The 20,788-nt window shown below is 38.7% G+C and overlaps 1 protein-coding gene across 5 annotated transcripts in view; it reads left to right on the top strand.

Annotated features, from left to right (window-relative positions):
* NFATC3 (nuclear factor of activated T cells 3) overlaps positions 1-20,788 on the top strand; it is a 129,109-nt gene that overhangs the window by 28,656 nt on the left and 79,665 nt on the right. For all 5 annotated transcript variants that reach the window (XM_027617561.2, XM_027617557.2, XM_027617560.1 and 2 more), the window contains exons 2-3: positions 14,338-15,472; positions 17,353-17,515. In XM_027617561.2, the coding sequence (XP_027473362.1) occupies positions 14,338-15,472; positions 17,353-17,515 (1,298 nt within the window). The remainder of the gene's footprint in view (positions 1-14,337; positions 15,473-17,352; positions 17,516-20,788) is intronic.

The raw sequence follows: 20,788 nt of genomic DNA, 5'->3' as shown, positions 1-20,788 counted from the left end.
CTAAAACCATAAAACTCTTAGAAGAACACATAGGTGTATACATACCATGACCTTGGATTTGGCAAAAGATTCTTAGATTTGATATTAAAAGCAGGAGCAACAAAAGAAAAATTGGATGAAATGGATTTCATAAAAATTAACTTTTGTTTGGGCGCCTGGGTGGCTCAGTCAGTTAAGCGTCTGCCTTCGGCTCAGGTCATGATCCTAGGGTCCTGGGATCGAGCCCCACATCGGGCTCTCTGCTTGGCGGGGAGTCTGCTTCCCCCTCTGCCCCTCACCCCACTTGTGCTCTCTCTCACTTTCTCTGTCTCTCTCTCAATTAAATAAGTAAAATGTTAAAAAAAATACTTAAAAAAATTAACTTTTGTGCATCAAAAGATACTATAAAGAAAATAAGGACAATCCTTACTCAGCCATAAAAAAGAATGAAATCTTGGGGCGCCTGGGTGGCTCAGTTGGTTAAGCTTCTGCCTTCAGCTCAGCTCATGATCCCGGAGTCCTGGGATCATGAGCCCCAGGGGAGTCCTAGCCCCTCATGGGCTCCCTGCTCAGCTCCCTCTGACCCTCCTCTCTCTTGTGCTTTCTCTCTCACTTGCTCGCTATCAAATAAGTAAATAAAATTTTTAAAAAATGAAATGAAAAGAATGAAATCTTGCCACCTGTAACAACATGCATGGACGTAGAGGGGAGTATGCTCAGTGAAAAAAGAGAAAGACAAATACCGTATGATTTCACTCATATGTAAAACTTAAAAAACAAACAAAAAACAAAACAAAACAAAACAGAAACAGACTCATAAATACAGAAAACAAACTGGTGGTTGCCAGAAGAGAGACAGTAGGAGGATGGGCAAGATAGATGCAGGGGTTTAAGAGGTACAACCTTCCTTATAAAATAAATAGGTCACAAGGATGAAAAGTACAACATAGGGAATGCAGTTAATAAATAATACTGTAATAACATTGTTTAGTGACAGATGGTAACTACACTTAATGTGATGAAGATTACATAATGTAAAGGATTGTGGAATCACTGTTATACACCTGAAATTAATATAACATTGTATCAATTATACTTTCAATAATAAAAATTTAAAAATAAATATTTAAAAATAGTTCTTGAAAAATGCCATTCAGCAAACACCTTTGCAAATGATTCTCTGTAATGATGACATTTTCCCTTCAGAAAGTTGATTTCCTCTATTAAAAAAGAAAAAAATCTAAAATTGAGAAAGAAAAAAAAAAACCCAGAAAATGGAAGAAAGTATTTGCAAATCATATGTCTGATAAGAGTTTGAGTATCCAGAATATATAAAGAACTCTTATAGTTCAAAAACAAAAAGACAACCCAATTTTAAAAATGGGCAAAGGAACTGAATAGACATTTCTCCAAAGAAGATATATAAATTGCCAGCAAGCACAAGAAAAGATGTTTAAGGGGCACCTGGGTAGCTCAGTCGGTTGAGCGACTGACTCTTGATCTTGGCTCAGGTTTTGATCTCAGGATTGTGGGTTCAGACCCCACGTCGGGCTCTACACTGGGCATGGAGCCTGCCTACATACATACATACATGCATACATACATACATACATACATAAATATTTTTTCTTAAGATTTTATTTATTTATTTGACAGAGAGAGACACAGCGAGAGAGGGAACACAAGCAGGGGGAGTGGGAGAGGGAGAAGCAGACTTCCTGCTGAGCAGGGAGCCCGATGTGGGGTGCGATCCCAGGACTCTGGGATCATGACCTGAGCCAAAGGCAGATGCTTAACGACTGAGCCACCGAGGTGCCCCATATATAAATGTTTTTAAATAAAAATAAAGATAAAAAAAGACGTTCAGTATTGGTCATTAAAGAAATGTAAATCAGAACCACAATGAGATACCATTTCTTACCCACTTGGGTTTTTTTTTTTTCCCCTAAGATTTTATTTATTGGGGCAGGAAGCAGAGGGAGAGGGAGAGAGAATCTCAAGCAGACTCCCTGCTAAGTGCAGAGCCCGACATGGAGCTCTTTCTTTCTTATGACCCTGAGATCATGACCTGAGCGGAAATCAAGAGTCCGACGCTTAACAACTGAGCCACTCATGCACCCCAGGGTGGCTTTAATTAAAAAAAAAAATAATAATAATAAATGATGAGAATGTGAAGAAATGGGAACCCTCATATATAAGTGGTGGCAATGAAAAATGGCGTAGTTATTGTGGAAAAACAGTTTGACAATGCCTCAAAAAAGTTAAACACAGAATTAGCATAAGACCTTGCAAAGCCCCCTCTAGGTTTATACCCAAGAGAATGCAAATATACTGTCTTCATAGAAGCCTATAAACAAATGTTTACAGCACATTATTCATTAATAGGCAAAAGCTAGAAACAATCCAAATGCCCATCAGTGGATGAATGGGGAAGCAAATTATGGTGCATACAAACAATGGAAGCCATAAAAAGAAGCAAAGTATTCAAAGATGCTGTGACCTCCATTAACATGGAAAACATTACAGTAAGGGAGAGAAGCCAGATTAAAAAAAGATCACATATTTAATGATGCCTTTTATATGATGTGTCTAGAATAGGCAAAACAGAGACAGAAAGATTAGAGGTGACCAGAGAATGCGGGGAGAAGGAAATGGGGAGTGATTTCTTAACGGGTATAGGGTGTTTTTAAGGGGTGATGAAAAAGTTTTGAAACTAAAGAGAGCTGTCGGTTGCACAACATTGTAAATATACTAAATACCACTTAATTGTATACTTTAAAATAGTAAATTGTATACTTTAAAATGGTTAATTGCATGTTGTGTAAATTTTACCTCAATAAAAACAAACAAATTGAAAGAACTTCCAGAAAGAGGACTGAAGACATACATTTGTCCATTCCCTACTCAGTTTCCACTAAATGATTGTAAAAGGATATTTTCTATGGGTGTAAACTCACAACAAAAAGCACAGAAGATGAAGCCATGGCAATAAAACTTTTAGAAGGTGCAATGCAGGACACATGGTAACTGATTTAGCATTTGAAAACTGTGAAAACTAATTTCCAACGAAGAACTCCAAACACTCAGGAAATCAACTACCAGGTACTTTTGGTGAAGGCAAAAATGAAAACAAGATTGGCACAACGTTTGTTTAATGAGACACTAACCTTCCCAATTTCCCGTACTGCCTCACTTCACACTACTGGATGACCATCTCTCTGGGCAGAACACTGGAGATTTTCTAAAGAGGTTAAACAGGACAACTAAGAACCAGGCTAATCATACTGAAAACAGTTGACAAAATTAAAGTGTCTCTAAAACTTGCATATTAAAACCCCCAATACTCTTCTCTCCCTTGGCTCACAATACTAGCAATAGAAGAGATTGTTCTTTTGGAAATCTGATTAGCCTAAAAGACCTACAGTTAATGACATCACAAGGTAACCTAGTAAAACTCCTCAGTGAAGCCTACAAGTTAGCAAGTGCCAATTGTGATCACATAACTGCCATTAAGGTTTTGGTGCCTCATTTTTAAAAAATAAACAGATAGCCACAGATCATTGAACATCTGAGAAAAGCTTCAACCTTAGAGACAAAAAGAGAAGTGGAGGGAAAAGGCTGTGCAGCAAGATGGAAACCTCAAAAATAAAAACAAAACCTACCCTCAATAACCTCAGAGGAAAAAAACAAGATATTGTAACCTTGAAACAAGAACATGTGCTTTTATAAATGAAGCCTGCCTGGGTAGCTCATTCGGAAGAGTGTCAGACTCTTGATTTCGGCTCAGGTCACGACCTCAGGGTCGTGAGATCAAGCCCTGCATGGATTCTTTCTCTTCTTCTGCCCCTTCCTCCCCCATGTGCATCCATGCTCTCTCTCTTAAAAAAAAAAAATCAAATAGCCCCTAGAAATTAAAATAATGGAAGGCTGAAAGAAGAACTGGAAGATAAAGCTGAAGAAATTCTCCAAAGAGTTAAGCAAAGAGAATAAGAATAAGAAATGGGAAAGAATATTAGAATCTGTCTAGGAGTCTGAGCTGCTTCTCCCTCTCCTCCCGCTTGTGCTCTCTGTCGCTATCTCTGTCTTGGGGGGCGCCTGGGTGGCACAGTCGTTGGGCGTCTGCCTTGGGCTCAGGTCATGATCCCAGGGTCCTGGGATTGAGCCCCTCATTGGGCTCCCTGCTCCGCGGGAAGCCTGCTTCTCCCTCTCCCACTCCCCCTGCTTGTGTTCCCTCTCTCGCTGTGTCTCTATCAAATAAATAAATAAATAAAATTAAAAAACCCATTTGGTTTGCTGTTATTTTGTTGAGGATTTTTGTGTCTATATTCATAAGGGATATCGGTCTGTAGTAGTCTTGTTTCTTTGTCTTGCTTTGGTATCTGTAATACAGGCCTCAGGGAATATTCTCTCAGTGTTAGGTAGAATTCACCAGTGAAGCCGTTTAGTTTTGGACTTTTTCTTGTTAGATTTTTTGGCTACTGATTGAATCTCTACTTGATGTATGTCTATTGAGATTTTCCTATTCTGAGTCAATTTTGGTAATTTTATGTGTTTGTAAGAATTTGCTCATTTCTTGTAGATTGTCTAATTTGGTGGTGTACAGTTGATCATATTATTATCATAGTATTCTCATATTTTTACCAGCACCAGTTATAATACATCTTAACAACGTCCATTTAGATTGTACTAAACTATTGTTTTCTCAACCTTTTAAAAAATGTTCTTGCCTGAAGTTGTTGCATGCTGACTATTCATAGAGGCTAGTTCTTTAGTTACTTTAAATTTCACTTTGACTCTTAAATAGTAATTGAACATAATCTGTAACATCTTGTTATACATCAGGAGCCAAGGAAAACCACTTGAAACCATTTGCCCTGTTTTGTAATTGCCTGTTGATGTTGTTACCAGTGTCCTCAATTTTTCAATCAACCATGCTTGCTGAAAGGCTAATACAAGTTTATTTTCTCTGAGCAAGTTTCTTCACTTGCTGCAATCAAACAATTTATTTTTAAAGATTTTATTTATTTATTTGAGAGAGAGACACAGCGAGAGAGGGAACGCAAGCAGAGGGAGTGGGAGGGGGAGAAGCATGCTTCCCGCGGAGCAGGGAGCCCGATGTGGGCCTTGATCCCAGGACCCTGAGATCATGACCTGAGTGGAAGGCAGACGCTTAACGACTGAGCCACCCAGGCGCCCCTGCAATCAAACAATTTAAATAATTCACCATTAGAAGATGCTTGGCTAACAAATGAGCGATTCAGAAGCTTTCTTTGGTTGCAACCTCATTTTTATTCTTTTTTTTTGGTAAAGAAATCCTGCTATGATAAGGTATTCTGGTTTTTTTGTTTTTTCTAAATTTTATTTTCCTGTGAGTTGGGCTGTTGTGATGAATTTACTGCGGTATTGCTGATGTATAGGGTATTATAGCACAACCATAATGTCACTGATGGTAAACGTAAAATGCCATTTAATTTGATAGCAAAATAACCCACACTCCAGTCAGTGTGCCCTGGAAGTGTGACTTAGATTGGAAGTCTACTTTTCTCTGTCCTGTTTTGATTTGATAGGTGTGTACTGGTAAATTTAAAATATTGTTGCAGTATGTCAATATGCATTGCATTCAGAATTATGTCCAGCTAAAACTGGGTCACTGCAGTTTGTTAGTGGACCAAGTACCAATGGGAAACAGTTATCTCATAATCACAGCTGCTCAGCTCTACTCTTGTGTGAGAGTAACCATAGATCATACATAAACAAATCGATATGGATGTGTTCCAGTAAAACTTTATTTGTGGACGCCATAATTTGAATTTAACATCATTTTGTGCCATGTAACAGTATTACTTGATTTTTTTTTTCCAACCATTTGAAATTTTTCTTAGCTTGTAGGCTATACAGAAACAGGTAGAGACCAGGTTTGGCCCATGGGCTATATTTTGCCAACCCTTGCTCTCCGGTGTTTAAGACATTTACAGATTACTGCATGCCTCTGTGTGACCTCCTAGTGGCTCAAGGAACATAGAGCAATTGCAATTAAGTCTTGAGAATGTCAAGTTTCTGAAGGAGCATGAATTTGAGAACTGTAGAGTTGGAAATCTGGAGGTAGAACTATTTATTTTATTTATTTATTTGTTAAAGATTTTATTTATTTATTTGAGAGAGAGAGCACAAGCCAGCGGAGAGGCAGAGGGAGAAGCAGGCTTTCCGCTGAGCAGGGAGACCGATGCGGGGCTTGATCCCAGGACCGTGGGATCATGACCTGAGCCGAAGGCAGACGCTTAACCGACTGAGCCACCCAGGCACCCCTAGAACTCTTTATTATAGAGAGGTTGTAGTAGCTGCTCATATCATTTCCAGCACTTGGGCTTTGGTGACGCTGTGGAAGAAGATAAAACATCACTCTCCCAAATTTTGTATTCAGATCTCTGCAGTGCTATAAGACATTTACGACAACTTTAACAAATACATTACTATAGACTTAATAAGCATCAGGGATTTACTAGGTATTAGATATGTAGTAGTCAAAGTTATTCTCAAAATAGAGATCATGTCTCTCTCCTTTTAAAACTCTCTTATGGTTTCTTTTATTGTTAGAATAAAATTCACACATTACCATGATCTTTCTAGGTTTGCTTCTTTTCAGTTCTCCCCCTTCTGTTGTTGGCTCTAGCCACATATTGAGCCTTTCACTTCCTCAAAGAAACCAAGGTCTTAACTGACTGCTTATACCATCCCCTTGTGTTGGAGCTATTGCCTTCTCTACCTAAGCCTGCCCACACTCACCTCATTTTCATTGTTTGCTGGTTCCTATTCATCTTTCGGGTTTTAGCTTTTATGCCACCTTCTCAAAAAGGCGGTAGGCTGTCCCTGTACTCTCTGTAAAGTAGGTTCCTTCTTTAGTCTCTTAAATTTCTACTGTTTAGTAGTAGTACAATGTTTAATTTGTGTTTTTGTCGGTCTCCCCTGAGACTGTATACTTCATGAGGGCAGGGACCATGCATGTCTTATTTACTATTTATATATTTACTTATTTACTATTTATATACGTAGCATCTGGAACAGTTCCTAGAAAATAGTAATGACATTATAAATAGTTGAATAAATGAGCACTTGGTTTCTGGGAGTCACACTTTTTTGGATTTTCTTCCATTTCAGTGACTGTCCCTTCTCTTTCCTCATTTTTCTTTGTCTTCTTGATCCCTAAACTTTGGAATCTCCTATGCCTCACTTGCCTGCTTTCTTCTCCATCTGCACTTACTCCCTTGTCCTCTGTTTTGGTCTTTTTTTTTTTTTTTCCAAATTTTATTTGAGAGCACATGAGAGGGGGTAGGGTCACAGGGAGAAACAGACTTCCCGCTGAGCAGGGAGCACAATGTGGTGCTTGATCCCAGGATTCCGGGATCATGACCTGAGCTTAACCTACTGAGCCACCCAGGCACCCCTCTCTGTTCTGGTCTTAATAGCCTTAAATATTATCTGTGCATTAATGACTCCCAAATCCATGTGGTAAACCTGAGACTTTATATAAAACTCTCTACTTGATATTTCAACTTGGAGAGCTTATTGGCATCTCACATTTTATATGTCCAAAGTAGAATTTTTGATTTCCTATCTCCCAAATTTCTTTCTTTACTTCAGTAATTAAAAATACTGTTCGTATAATAGTTCAGCCCCCAAACCTTGGGGTCATCCTTGACTCTCCTGTGTTTCTCACATCCAGTCCCAAGTTCTGTCAGCTTTACCTTAGACAAACAAAACAAAAAAACCCACCTCATTTCTTACTGCTCTTTCTACTTTTACAACCTACCACCACCCAGGTCCTATGCTCCATTATTTTGTACCTAGATTATTACAGTAGTCTCTTAAATATATGTCAGGTTATTATATATCAGATTATGACACTCGTTTGCTTACAATCCTCCAGTGGTTTCTCATCTCATAATAAAAATCAGTTGTTCTAATGGTCTGTGAAGCCTTAGTTTACTAGCCACTGTCCTTTTACCCCCAGCCCTTACTCTACCCATACCTCACTCAGTTCTTTTCCCATTGGCCTTCTTGCTTTTTCTCATAAAATCCAAAAATTCTATGTCTTTAGGACTTTGCACTCACTATTTCCTCTACCTGCAGTGTTTCCCCCATAGATTTCTGTATAGTTCAGTTCCTCTTATCCTTTTGGTATCTCCTCAGATATTGGAGAAAATCCTTTCCTTCCTTTGCTCCTTCTTTCACTTCTGTTCCCCTTCCCCTATTTTATTTTTCCTTACAGCAAGTATTACTACCTGAAGTGTTACTGGTGTTAACCTTAAAGATAACTGTCAGTTTATTTTACCAGCTAAAATGGGTTTATTTGGAATAGCAGAAAATTGTGATTTGAGACAAGCAAACTATAGCAAAACCCCATAGGCAAATCTGAGAACAAAAGAATAGAAAGCTCTTTTATGGAGGAAAGTAGGAGGAGTTGGACTGTTTTAATCAAAAAGCCCATTGGCGTTACTTGGAGCTCAAAGTATAGTGGCTTTTCTTTGGCTAAGTTGTGACAGTCTCTCATTGGCTGGGCTGTTGCCTGGGGGAGGAGAAAAACTTTTCTTCCTCTTTCTTGGGGTGGTAAACTGGTGTTCACGTGCAGTGTTCATCTCTTCCTGTTCGGGCTGCAATTGAGGGAGACTTGGAGGGTGTGAGAGCTCCCCCTGCTGGCCTCCAGGCTCCATTTTAATGACGTTTTCTTTTATTTCGCAGTAGAATGGAAGCTCTGTGAGGATGGGGCTTTGTTTTGTTTACTCTTGTGTTTTCAGTGTCTAGAACATGCCTGTTACATAGCAGCTACTCAAAAAATACTTTTTAGGGTGGCTCAGTCGTTAAGCGTCTGCCTTCAGCTTGGGTCATGATCCCAGAGTCCTGGGATCGAGCCCCACATCGGGCTCCCTGCTCGGGGGGAGGCCTGCTTCTCCCTCTCCCACCCCCTCTGCTTGTGTTCCCTCTCGCTGTGTCTGTCTCTGTCAAATAAATAAAAATAAAATATTTTTAAAAATATATATTTTTTAGGGATGCCGGGGTGGCTCGATTGGTTAAGCGTTTATCTTCGGCTCAGGTCATGATTACAGGGTCTAGGGATCAAGTCCACATTCTGGCTCCTTGTTCGGCAGGGAGCCTGCTTCTCTCTCTGCCTTCCGTCCCCCCTGCTTGTGCTCGTGTTTTCTCTCTCTCTCTTTGACAAAATAAATAAAAGCTTTTTTTTTTTAAGATTTTATTTATTTATTTGACACAGAGGGAGACAGCTAGAGAGGGAATACAAGCAGGGGGAGTGGGAGAGGGAGAAGCAGGCTCCCGCTGAGCAGGGAGCCGGATGCCGGGCCTGATCCCAGGACCCTGGCGTCAATGACCTGAGCCAAAGGCAGACGCTTAACGATTGAGCCACCCAGGAGCCCCAGTAAATAAAATCTTTAAAAAAATTTGTTGAATGATCACGTTGCTTCTGGTTTAGGACAAAATACACATATATGGTTGAAGGTGAACAGCACAAAGTTAGCACCCCAAAAGTGGCAAAATAGAAATATAGAAATAAATTGATTTATCAGTGACCTTGTTGAACTGATGAAACAACCAGTTCTGGAACTGCCTTACCTTTGGACCTCTTGTTATGTTGGAAAATACCCTCCCTCCCTTCAGCTACTTTCAAATGGATTTTCTGTTTTTTGCAGCCTAGAAACATTGTATTTCATACAGAACCATTTTTACTCTAATTACATGAAAATTAAAAAAAAAATAACATCCTGGTTGGAGAAACTAAAGTAAAACTGATATTCATGTCCTTCCCATGTTGCATATTAAAACAAGTCTTTTGAAACAAATGTCTCTTCATAGTAGAAGTGCTAAGAATGGGTACCCTGTGATTTAGTAACTCCATCTTTAGGTATTTATTCTTGGAGAGGGATTCAAAAGAGAAAAAGCTGTATGTATAGAGCTGTTCAAAGCTGTATTATTTATCAAAGTAACAGGAAATAGCTATGATCATTGACTCTTGACCTTTTAAGACATGGCCTTGAAAATTGCTTAGGAACTTTTTATAAGCCTGAGTTAAATACAAAAAACATTGAAAGACAAGTTGTATGTTATACAGGCAAAACAAAGCTAGGCTATTAGAAGTCAGTATAGTGGTTACTCTTGGTGGAGACCTAATGACTTTGGAAGCTAGCTAAAGTGGGGGCTTTTGGGATTTTTTTTTTTTTTTTAAGGATACTGTTAACAGGGGCACCTGAGTGGCTCAGTCAGTTAAGTGTCTGTCTTCGGGGGTGCCCGGGTGGCTCAGATGGTTAAGCCTCTGCCTTTGGCTCAGGTCATGATCTCCAGGTCCTGGGATCAAGCCCCACATTGGGCTCCCAGCTCAGCAGGGAGCCTGCTTCTCCCTCTCCCTCTGCCTCTCCCCCTGCTTGTGTTCTCTCTCTCTCGCTCTCAAATGAATAAATAAAATCTTTTTTTAAAAAAAGTGTCTGTCTTTGGCTCAGGTCATGATCGGGGTCCTGCCATGTTGGGCTCCCTGCTCAGTGGGGAGTCTGCTGCTTCCTCTCCCTCCTGCCCCTGCTAGGGCTGTCTCTTTCTCAAATAAATAAAACCTTAAAAAAAAAAAAAAAGATACCATTACAAGGTATGTCTCTTTGTGACAGTTTATCAAGCTCTACATGATGTCTGCACTTTTATGATGTATCTTGTACTTCAATGAAAGATTAGGAAAAAACCTCCAAAATACTGTGATCCACAGCTATATAAAAAATACACCCATGTAGACAAAGATATATATGAAAATGTTAAATATTAGTTAAGTGTTAGGTGATAGCATTTGTTTATGATTTCCTTAGATAAGAAACATGTTTTTAATTTCTAAAAAAGTTTTAATTGTGATAAAATATAGATAATATGTGTTCTTTTTTTGATAATATGTGTTCTATATATATTTTCATAACTGCTTTATTAGGATGTAATTCACATACCATACAATTCACCCATTTAAAGCATACCATTCATTGTTTTTAGTATATTTACAGAGTTAGGGTAACCATTACCACAGTCAATATTAGAACATTTTTATCACTCCAGGGGTGCCTGGGTGGCTCAGTTAGTTAAGCGTCTGCCTTCGGCTCATCATGATCCCAGGGTTCTGGGATCAAGCCCCGAGCAGAGAGCCTACTTCTCCCTCTCCCTCTGCTGCTCCCCCTGCTTGTGCTCTCGTTCTCTCTCTCTGTCAAGTAAATAAATAAAATCTTAAAAAAAAATTTGGGGGGGAGGGAGTGGGGGGGATGGGTTAGCCTGGTGGTGGGTATTAAGGAGGGCACATTCTGCGTGGAGCACTGGGTGTTATGCACAAACAATGAATCATGGAACACTACATCAAAAACTAATGATGTAATGTATGGTGATTAACATAACAATAAAAATGGGGAAAAATTTCATCACTCCAGAAAGAAACCCAATACCCATTAGAAGTGACTCACTGTTTTCCCCAAACCTCTTATTTTTGTTGTTCAATTAATTTTTATTTGAGTATATAAAATGTTACACACAATGTTAAATTAGTTTCAGGTGTACAGCATAATGATTCATTATCTCTATACATTATGCTATGCTTACCACAAGTTTATTTTTAAAAGTTTTTTCCCAGCTTTTGTCACTGTCAAATAGCAGTTTTCTTCTTTGGAGCTCTGACCTTCCTACTTATCTTGATTCAGTAAGTGGAGTGAGAGTGTGGAGTGAGTGGTGTACTTAAAAAGGTGTTACAGTTTATTAAGAAATACTACAGAGTTAAAAAATAATAATAAAGTATAATATAACATACCAATGTTAAATTTTAAAAAGGGAAAGACAAGGTAATTAACATGTAGTGAGTTCTTGCTAAATATTAATTGTTCTATTAGGTTGCTTGTTTTAAAATGGTCGTGTGTGTTTCACTTGATATCCTGCTCACCTCCTGACAGTTTTATAGAAAAAAACTGCTTCAGAAAACTGAGGTTCCCCAAGCTAGTTAAATAACTTGTCCAAGTTTGTACAGCTATGGAATGGCAGAGCCAGGGTTTAATTAAACATAGGGTTTTATTTTTGTTTGTTTTAATACATGTAAAAACTCTTTACTGAATGTGGTCACTAACCATAGATCATCTTTAAAGTTCCAAAATCTAGAATTTATGGAGATAGTTAAATTATGGGATACTGGTTAATGATAGCAGCACTAGGATTCTAAAAGATATGTTATTTTCCAGGGGTACTAATTTAATGAAATAATATGATCTCCTTGAGTACTTTTGAGAAGAGGCTAAAGGTTTGTGCTTCTCTCTGTTCTATCTGTGAACGGTTTTGTTTTTGGTTTCCCAATGATCTCTTCGGAAAAAGTGAAGGTGTTAAAGCACGTTGTGCTAGTGCTTCAAACTTCTGTCTCTCTGAAAAGGGTAATAATCACTCCATTCTAAAAGTAAAGTTGCAAAATACCCTTATTGCTGCAAATACTCTCAGTAGGTAATCTGGCAGGACTTGTTTAGTGTTAAATATTCCATCTAGCAAGGGTTGCATTTTAAAAGCTATGCCCTTATGAGGTTTACTTTAACAATCAATCATAGGTTAAAAGCTCTGATGAGTTATTTTCTAGTTGAGGTAAAGGATCCAGTGGGATCATGTGGCTCTTGTAAACTGGTCTGCTGTGTCCAAAGATAGAAATTCTTGATGGTATGTTGTTGAAAGAGAAAGCTACTATTGTTAATCATAAAAATTTCTTGGGGGCACCTGGGTAGCTCAGTCGGTTAAGCATCTGATTTTGGCTTAGGTCATGATTTTAGGATCCTGGGATTGCGCCCCGCAGGCTGAGTGCTCAGTGGGGAATCTGCTTGAGATTCTCCCTCTCCCTCTGCCCCTCCCCCATTCATGCAGGCATATGTGCACGCTCTGTCTCTCAAAAAAAAATTGTTTAGTGGAAAGTTCTGGCACTACTACACGAAAATTGAGGTTGTGGAGAGGTTAAATGATACTACTGAGAGCTCACAGATAATGGCAAAGGCAAACTAGAATCTAGGTCTCCTAAGTTGAGTCTGTAATCCTTCTCATTAATAAACTTAGTGTGGAGGTGCCTGGGTGGCTCAGTTGGTTAAGCAACTGCCTTCAGCTCAGGTCATGATCCCGGGCTCCTGGGATCGAGCCCCGCGTCGGGCTCCCTGCTCAGCCAGAAGCCTGCTTCTCCCTCTCCCACTCTCCCTGCTTGTGTTCCCTCTCACGCGCGCTCTCTCTCTCTCTCTCTGTCAATTAAATAAATAAATAAAATCTTAAAAATAAATAAATAAAATAAACTTAGTATGTAGGGTGCCTGGGTGGCTCAGTTGGTTAAGCGACTGCCTTTGGCTCAAGTCATGATCCTGGAGTCTCAGGATCAAGTCCCGCATCGGGCTCAGCAGGGAGTCTGCTTCTTCCTCTGACCCTCCCCCCTCTCATGCTCTATCTCATTCTCTCTCTCAAATAAATAAATAAAATATTTTTTTAAAAATTAAAAAAAATAAACACTGTGTATGCTTATGAACTAAAAACATTTCAAAGACTGTTCTATTCTGTATTCCATTTTAACTTGCAGACCCCAGATGAGGCTGAATTTATAGAATTGTATCATTTTATAGTTCTATGAATGTTTTTTAGAATTACGGATATGATTATTTCTTTTTTTTTTAAGATTTTATTTATATATTAGAGAGAGACAGCGAGAGAGGGAACACAAGCAGGGGGAGTGGGAGAGGGAGAAGCAGGCCTCCCGCTGAGCAGGGAGCCCGATGCGGGGCTCGATCCCAGGACCCTGGGATCATGACCTGAGCCGAAGGCAGACGCTTAACAACTGAGCACCCAGGTGCCCCTGATTATTTCTTTTATAGAAGCATTTATTTTCAGATGTTTTGTGATTTTCATTTTAGAAAATGTGGAAATAAGGGAAAAATTACACATATAATTACAAATACAAATATGTAATAACATGTATCTGCAGAAATAACCAGATATATTTTTTAAAAAATACATGTTGGGGCGCCTGGCTGGCTCATTCAGTAGAACATGCAACTCTTGATCTCAGGGTTGTGAGTTGAAGCCCCATGTTGGGTGTAGAGATTACGTTAAAAATTTAAAAAAGAAAAAAACCCCACATTGTTGGTGTTGGCAGAGAAGGGATTTGAATATAAACAAAACACACACCACTCTTCAGTGGAGCTAATGATACACATTTTGTGTCCACTTTTTTCTCTCAAGATTATTATTTACTTTCTCATCTAGTAATTTATACATCTAAATTTTCTAATTTCTTGTTTTGTTGATTTTTTTTCTTTTTTTTTTTCTTTCCCCCCATAGATCTTGAACCAGATGATTGTGCATCCATTTACATCTTTAATGTAGATCCACCTCCATCTACTTTAAACTCACCACTTTGCTTACCACATCATGGATTACCGTCTCACTCTTCTGTTTTGTCACCATCGTTTCAGCTCCAAGGTCACAAAAACTATGAAGGAACTTGTGAGATTCCTGAATCTAAATACAGCCCATTAGGTGGTCCCAAACCTTTTGAGTGCCCAAGTATTCAAATTACATCCATCTCTCCTAACTGTCATCAAGAAATAGATGCTCATGAAGATGACCTACACATAAATGACCCAGAAAGGGAGTATTTGGAAAGGCCTTCTAGAGATCATCTCTATCTTCCTCTTGAGCCATCCTACCGGGAGTCTTCCCTTAGTCCTAGTCCTGCCAGCAGTATATCTTCTAGAAGCTGGTTCTCAGATGCATCTTCTTGTGAATCTCTTTCACACATTTATGATGATGTGGATTCGGAGTTGAATGAAGCTGCCGCCCGATTTACTCTCGGATCCCCTCTGACTTCTCCTGGTGGCTCACCAGGAGGCTGCCCTGGGGAAGAGTCCTGGCATCAACAATATGGACTTGGACACTCCTTGTCACCCAGGCAATCTCCTTGTCACTCTCCTAGATCTAGTGTCACTGATGAGAATTGGCTGAGCCCCAGGCCAGCCTCAGGGCCCTCATCAAGGCCTACTTCCCCCTGTGGGAAACGCCGGCACTCCAGTGCTGAGGTTTGTTATGCTGGGTCCGTTTCACCCCATCACTCACCTGTTCCTTCTCCTGGTCACTCCCCCAGGGGAAGTGTAACAGAAGATACCTGGCTTAATGCTTCTGTCCAGGGGGGATCAGGCCTTGGCCCTGCACTTTTTCCATTTCAGTACTGTGTAGAGACTGATATCCCTCTGAAAACAAGGAAGACTTCTGAAGATCAAGCTACTGTACTACCAGGAAAATTAGAGCTCTGTTCAGATGACCAAGGGAATTTATCACCATCCCGGGAGACTTCGATAGATGATGGCCTTGGATCTCAGTATCCTTTAAAGAAAGATTCATCTGGTGACCAGTTTCTTTCAGTTCCTTCACCTTTTACCTGGAGCAAACCAAAGCCTGGCCACACCCCAATATTTCGGTGAGTTGATGGAAATGGCTGCTGGTCATTGTTCATGCTTATGGGTTATTGGCAGCGTGCGACTACGTTGTCTATATGGAATGGTTTGACCATTCCCCGCCCCCTTCTTCAGTGTCTTTTGGACAAATCAATTAAAGTCTGCATGTATGTTCCATTGAGTCTTAAGAGGGCCTTTATAGAGGCTGGACTTAGCATTTTAAAAGCATATAGATAATGAATTGTAAATAATAGTAAATTACATTTAAGAATCCCTAGAAAGAATTTTCTTATCTAAAAAAGCTTCTTGTAAAGGGTTTGATTATAGTATGAGTTAAATTACTAATAAAACTAATTGCAAATAGGCTTTTTATATTTTTAAGAGCTTATTGTACAAATGAAGTTTGTATATAGTGTAGAGGAATTTTAACATTTTATGTATTCAAATTTGTCTTTTGCCGTATGGCTTTTGGATTTTGTGTTATATTTGAAAGCCTTACCCCAGTCTAAAATAATTAAAAATAAACAAAAATCTAACTTGTACATTTCTAAGAAAATTTTTATTTACCTATTAGTTTTATAATATATGTATATAACATAGTGTTTGTATTTATACATATATATTTGAATCTTGAGTCTAGCTAAGGACTGGAGTAAAGTGTAACAACTTTATTTTCCAAATGACTGATCAGTTACCACAATCCTATTTTATAGAATCAATTTAGTCTATAATTGATTAGAAAAGACAACTTTTATCGTCTACATGGGTTTGTTTACTTTTTTTTTCAATGTTTTTTCATTGGTATGAATGTTTATTTCTGGATCCAGATCTTTAGAAAAATAAAATGTGGAATTACAGTATTGAAGACACCTTTAAGCCTATCATGCACACTCCTGAAAATTATCTTAATCTTTTTAGGGGTTTACTTATGTCTGTGGAACAGTGTGGAAACCATCTGAGAGTTGAAATTGAATTGTTTCAGACTAGTAAAAGTTAATACCTTTGTGTTTCACAGTAGTTAGTAAAGCTGGGCTGGGGACATTCAAAGAAATGAATGATAGGAATAATAGCATTTCAGAGGTGGAAGAGACCTTAAAAGTCCTATTTCATCAGTCACTAAGAAGATATTTTTAACATTAATCATTGTAGCTTTGGTCCTTTAATGTTTGACCTATAGATGTATAAGTTATTTCTTTTTAAATCCCACATTTTCAGTGTTAATGTGTCTGAATGAATCTGTATCCCTATCCCTTTAATCTGTTTAAATTATCTTATTGATCAACTGACATTTTCTCTAAAATTGACAGAGTGCTTCAGTGATAGGCCTTATATTTTTTTCAGCCAGGTGTATAGTGAAATTAAATTTGTTCCTCAAATTGCAGTATACTGTGGACTATAAGCAGTATTTCAGTGAGACAGGGAAAAGAGCAATAGGGAGAAAGTGGGGAAGCAGCATGTACAGCAGACTAACTTCTGTAGCTACACATCATGAAGGAGGTCTATGTACTGAGATACAGGGATGTTTGGATCCTTAGACATTGATACACATACACACAGATGGACATCTTTGCTTAAAAAAATTAAAATTATTGTTTTGTTTTTATAATTATGTACACATAATTGAGAATCAGTTATAGTTTTACAGAATATTAGAACTTGTCCTTTAAAAAAAAAATCCAGGAAACCAAGAAGTAAATGAAATTGATTTTATTCTTCAGGTTAAAGAATTATTTCTTAAGTACCCATCATATCCAGTGTTATAACTTATTAAGTGAAGTTTTGCAGTACTCTGCTTCAAGAGATCACAGGAAGAAAGAAATGTTGATGGCTAGCAAAGTGATTTGAATCATTGCTTGTCAATAATAGCATGGTGAAATGCATTTTTTGTGTGTTTTGTTTATAGCACATCTTCATTACCTCCACTAGACTGGCCTTTACCAACTCATTTTGGACAGTGTGAACTGAAAATAGAAGTGCAACCTAAAACTCATCATCGAGCCCATTATGAAACTGAAGGTAGTCGAGGAGCAGTAAAAGCATCTACTGGGGGACATCCTGTTGTAAAGGTATGAGTTGGGGCTTCTTTTGGAGATACCATATATCTGTTGATGATAAAGTCTGCACATTTAGGTACTACTGAGCCCAAAGGGAGAAAACTCAAAGCTTCAAAGCCTCTGTTGAGGTTTTGTGTTCTTGTTGATAATGGCAGCACTTCTGCATTGAGGTTTTTTGTTTTTTTGTTTTGTTTTATTTTCTATACTGAAAAATAGTCTTTTGATTGTGGACTGACTCTCTAGCTGGGGAACTCTGGGGAAAGATTATAGTGATCAAACAGTTGTTTTTCTCATTAAAACACAAGGGGCGCCTGAGTGGCTCAGTCGTTAAGCCTTCAGCTGAGGTTATGATCCCGGGGTCCTGGGATTGAGCCCCACATTGGGCTCCCTGCTGAGCGGGAGGCCTGCTTCTCCCTCTCCCACTACCCATGCTTGTGTTCCCGCTCTTGCTGTGTCTCTCTCTGTCAAATAAATAAATCTTTAAGAAAACAAAAAACAAAACCACAACTGTATTATGCTTTTAAATATAATACATGCTCATTTAAAATCCAAATAATACCAAAAAAGTAGAATAAAGCAGTAAATTACCCCAAATCTAAGCCCCTCAGAAAGGGGCACATGGGTGGCTGAGTCGGTGAAGCGTCTGTCTTCGGCTTAGGTCATGATCCCGGGGTCCTGGGATCGAGTCCCACATTGGGCTCCCTGCTCAGCAGGGAGGCTGCTTCCCCCCTCCCTCTGCCTGCCACTCCCCCTGCTTGTGCTCTCTCTCTCTCTCTGTCAAATAAATAAAATCTTAAAAAAAAAATAAACCCCTCAGAAATAAGTAGTTGTTAGTATTTGCTTAACATTTCAGATAATTCTCTGTCTATTTAGTGAATGACTGAATGGATGGCTAGAAAATAGAATGAATTTTTTAAGGTTAAGATTATACTGAACATCTTTGTGATTAAAATTTTTATTTTTATCTGAATTTATTAGAAGAAAATAAAACTAACCTGAAATCATAAAAATTATATAATAGTTGAGTGTGTGAAATATATTTAATATGTAAGTTTTGAATCAATAGTTGAATATTAACTTTAATTTTATTTGAATGAAACATTTTAAAAATGAAATAGAAGTAAAACTAAGAACTACTGAATCTTAGATAGTGTTCTTCATGCTCAGAGGTCCTAAAAAGATCTAAGGTCAAAGATACTAAATAGGGGCGCCTGGCTGGCTCAGTCGTTAAGCGTTTGCCTTCGGCTCAGGTCATGATCCCAGAGTCCTGGGATCGAGCCCCACATCGGGCTCCCTGCTCCGCGGGAGGCCTGCTTCTCCCTCCCCCACTCCCCCTGCTTGTGTTCCCTCTCTCACTGTGTCTCTCTCTGTCAAATAAATAAAATCTTAAAAAATGTATATATATATATACTAAATAAATTATTGAGAAACTGAATCATCATTTAATGGTTTGAATTGACTCCCTGCTTGAAAGATGAGGTGATTGTCTGTCTTAAACTTCTGCTCTACCCTCTACCTCCTGAATTTTGTTGCTTATATTATTTTTCCCTGCTGATGTACAGCCATCTTCCCACTCCTATGCCCTGCCATCTCCCATTGTTTGGCTTTAGTCCTATATCTAGTTGGATCCAATAATTGCTACTGATTTTTACTTATTTCACTGTTAAGTGTTTTTGTTTGTTTAAGGAGGGCTTTAGATTCTATATTTCTTGGGTTCTTTCATGTTGGAGAATGTTTGTTGCCTTAAATACTCAAACATCAGAATGGCTGTATATAATAATATTGAGTCACCCATTTTCTTTGTTAGAACTTGTCTTAATAGCATTGTGTGTTGTGGAGAAATTAATTATATCTGAAATGTATTTGAACAAATACAGTTTATGAACTATCACTTCCTATATCTAAACAGTATTTCATAGTTCTTGACAAACAAAGCTTTACATTTTGGGGGGGATTTAAAATGACTTATATTAGGAAATGTCAGTTATAGAAAGAAATCAGGGGGAGCCTGGGTGTCTCAGTTGGTTGAGCATCTGACTCTTGGTTTCAGCTTGGCTTGTGATCTTGGGGTCATGATATTGAGCCCTGTGTTGGGCTCCATGCTTGTCAGGGAGTCTGCTTGGGATTCTCTCCCTCTCCCCCTCCTCCCATGTGTGCGTGCATCCATGCTCTCTTTCTCTCAAATACATAAATAAATGTTTAAAAAAGAGAAAGAAATCAGATTTGTGGTTAACAGTGACAAAACTGGTTGAAGGTGGTCAGAAAGTACAGACTTCCAGTTATAAGTAAGTACTGAGAATGTGGTGTACAACATAATGACTACAGTTAACATTGCTATATGGTATATTGGAAAGTTGCTAAGAGTAGATCCTAAAGTTCTTATCACAAGGAAAACAACCTTTTTGTTCTCTCTCTCTCTCTCAGTTTCTGTTTACTGTATCAGGTGATGGATGTTAGCTAAATTTATCTGGTAATCAATTCACAGTTTATGTAAGTCAAGTCATTATGTTGTGTATCTTAAATTTATTCAGTCCTTTATGTCAGTTGTCATAGGAATTCTGCCATTTGTTGTTAGAGTCCTATTTTGCTCTTAAAAGAGAGCTTATTTCACTTAGATTAAGGAAGACGATTCTTTGCTTCATTTCCTGTATCTTTGACTTTTCTTACCAAGAAAGAAATTATTTACAAGTGCTTAAATGAACAAAATAAAGAACTGGTTCTCTCTCTCTGGGGTGCCTGGGTGGCTCAGTGGGCTAAGCATCCAACTTCTGATTTCGGCTCAAGTCATGATTCAGGGTGGTGGGATTGAGCCCTGCGTCTGGCTCAAATCTCTCTCTCTCTTTATCTCTATTTTTAACTAATTTACAGCAAAGTAAATCATAATTGTAAGTAGCCAGCTCCGAAAAAAGTCAAGGAAAAACTTTCCCTCAAGAATAAAAGATACTGGGCGCCTGGGTGGCTCAGTTGGTTAAGCAACTGCCTTCGGCTCAGGGCACGATCCTGGAGTCCCAGGATTGAGTCCCACATCGGGCTCCCTGCTCAGCAGGGAGTCTGCTTCTCCCTCTGACCCTCTTCCCTCTCATGCTCTCTGTCTCTCATTCTCTCTCTCTCAAATAAATAAATAAAATCTTTAAAAAAAAAAAAAAAGAAAAGATGCTACATTCTGCTCCAGGGCCTTTGGCAGAGGCAGAAAAGGTCAAGAGTGCTTACCATCTTCCAGAACTCTGTGCTGTGCTAGGGGAACAAGCACAGCTCATGAAAATCTGATACATACTGGAGTAATGG

The sequence above is a fragment of the Zalophus californianus genome, chromosome 17 (genome assembly GCF_009762305.2).
Source record: "Zalophus californianus isolate mZalCal1 chromosome 17, mZalCal1.pri.v2, whole genome shotgun sequence".
Classification (NCBI taxonomy): Eukaryota; Metazoa; Chordata; class Mammalia; order Carnivora; family Otariidae; genus Zalophus; species Zalophus californianus.
This window is presented reverse-complemented; position numbering and strand designations above follow the sequence as displayed.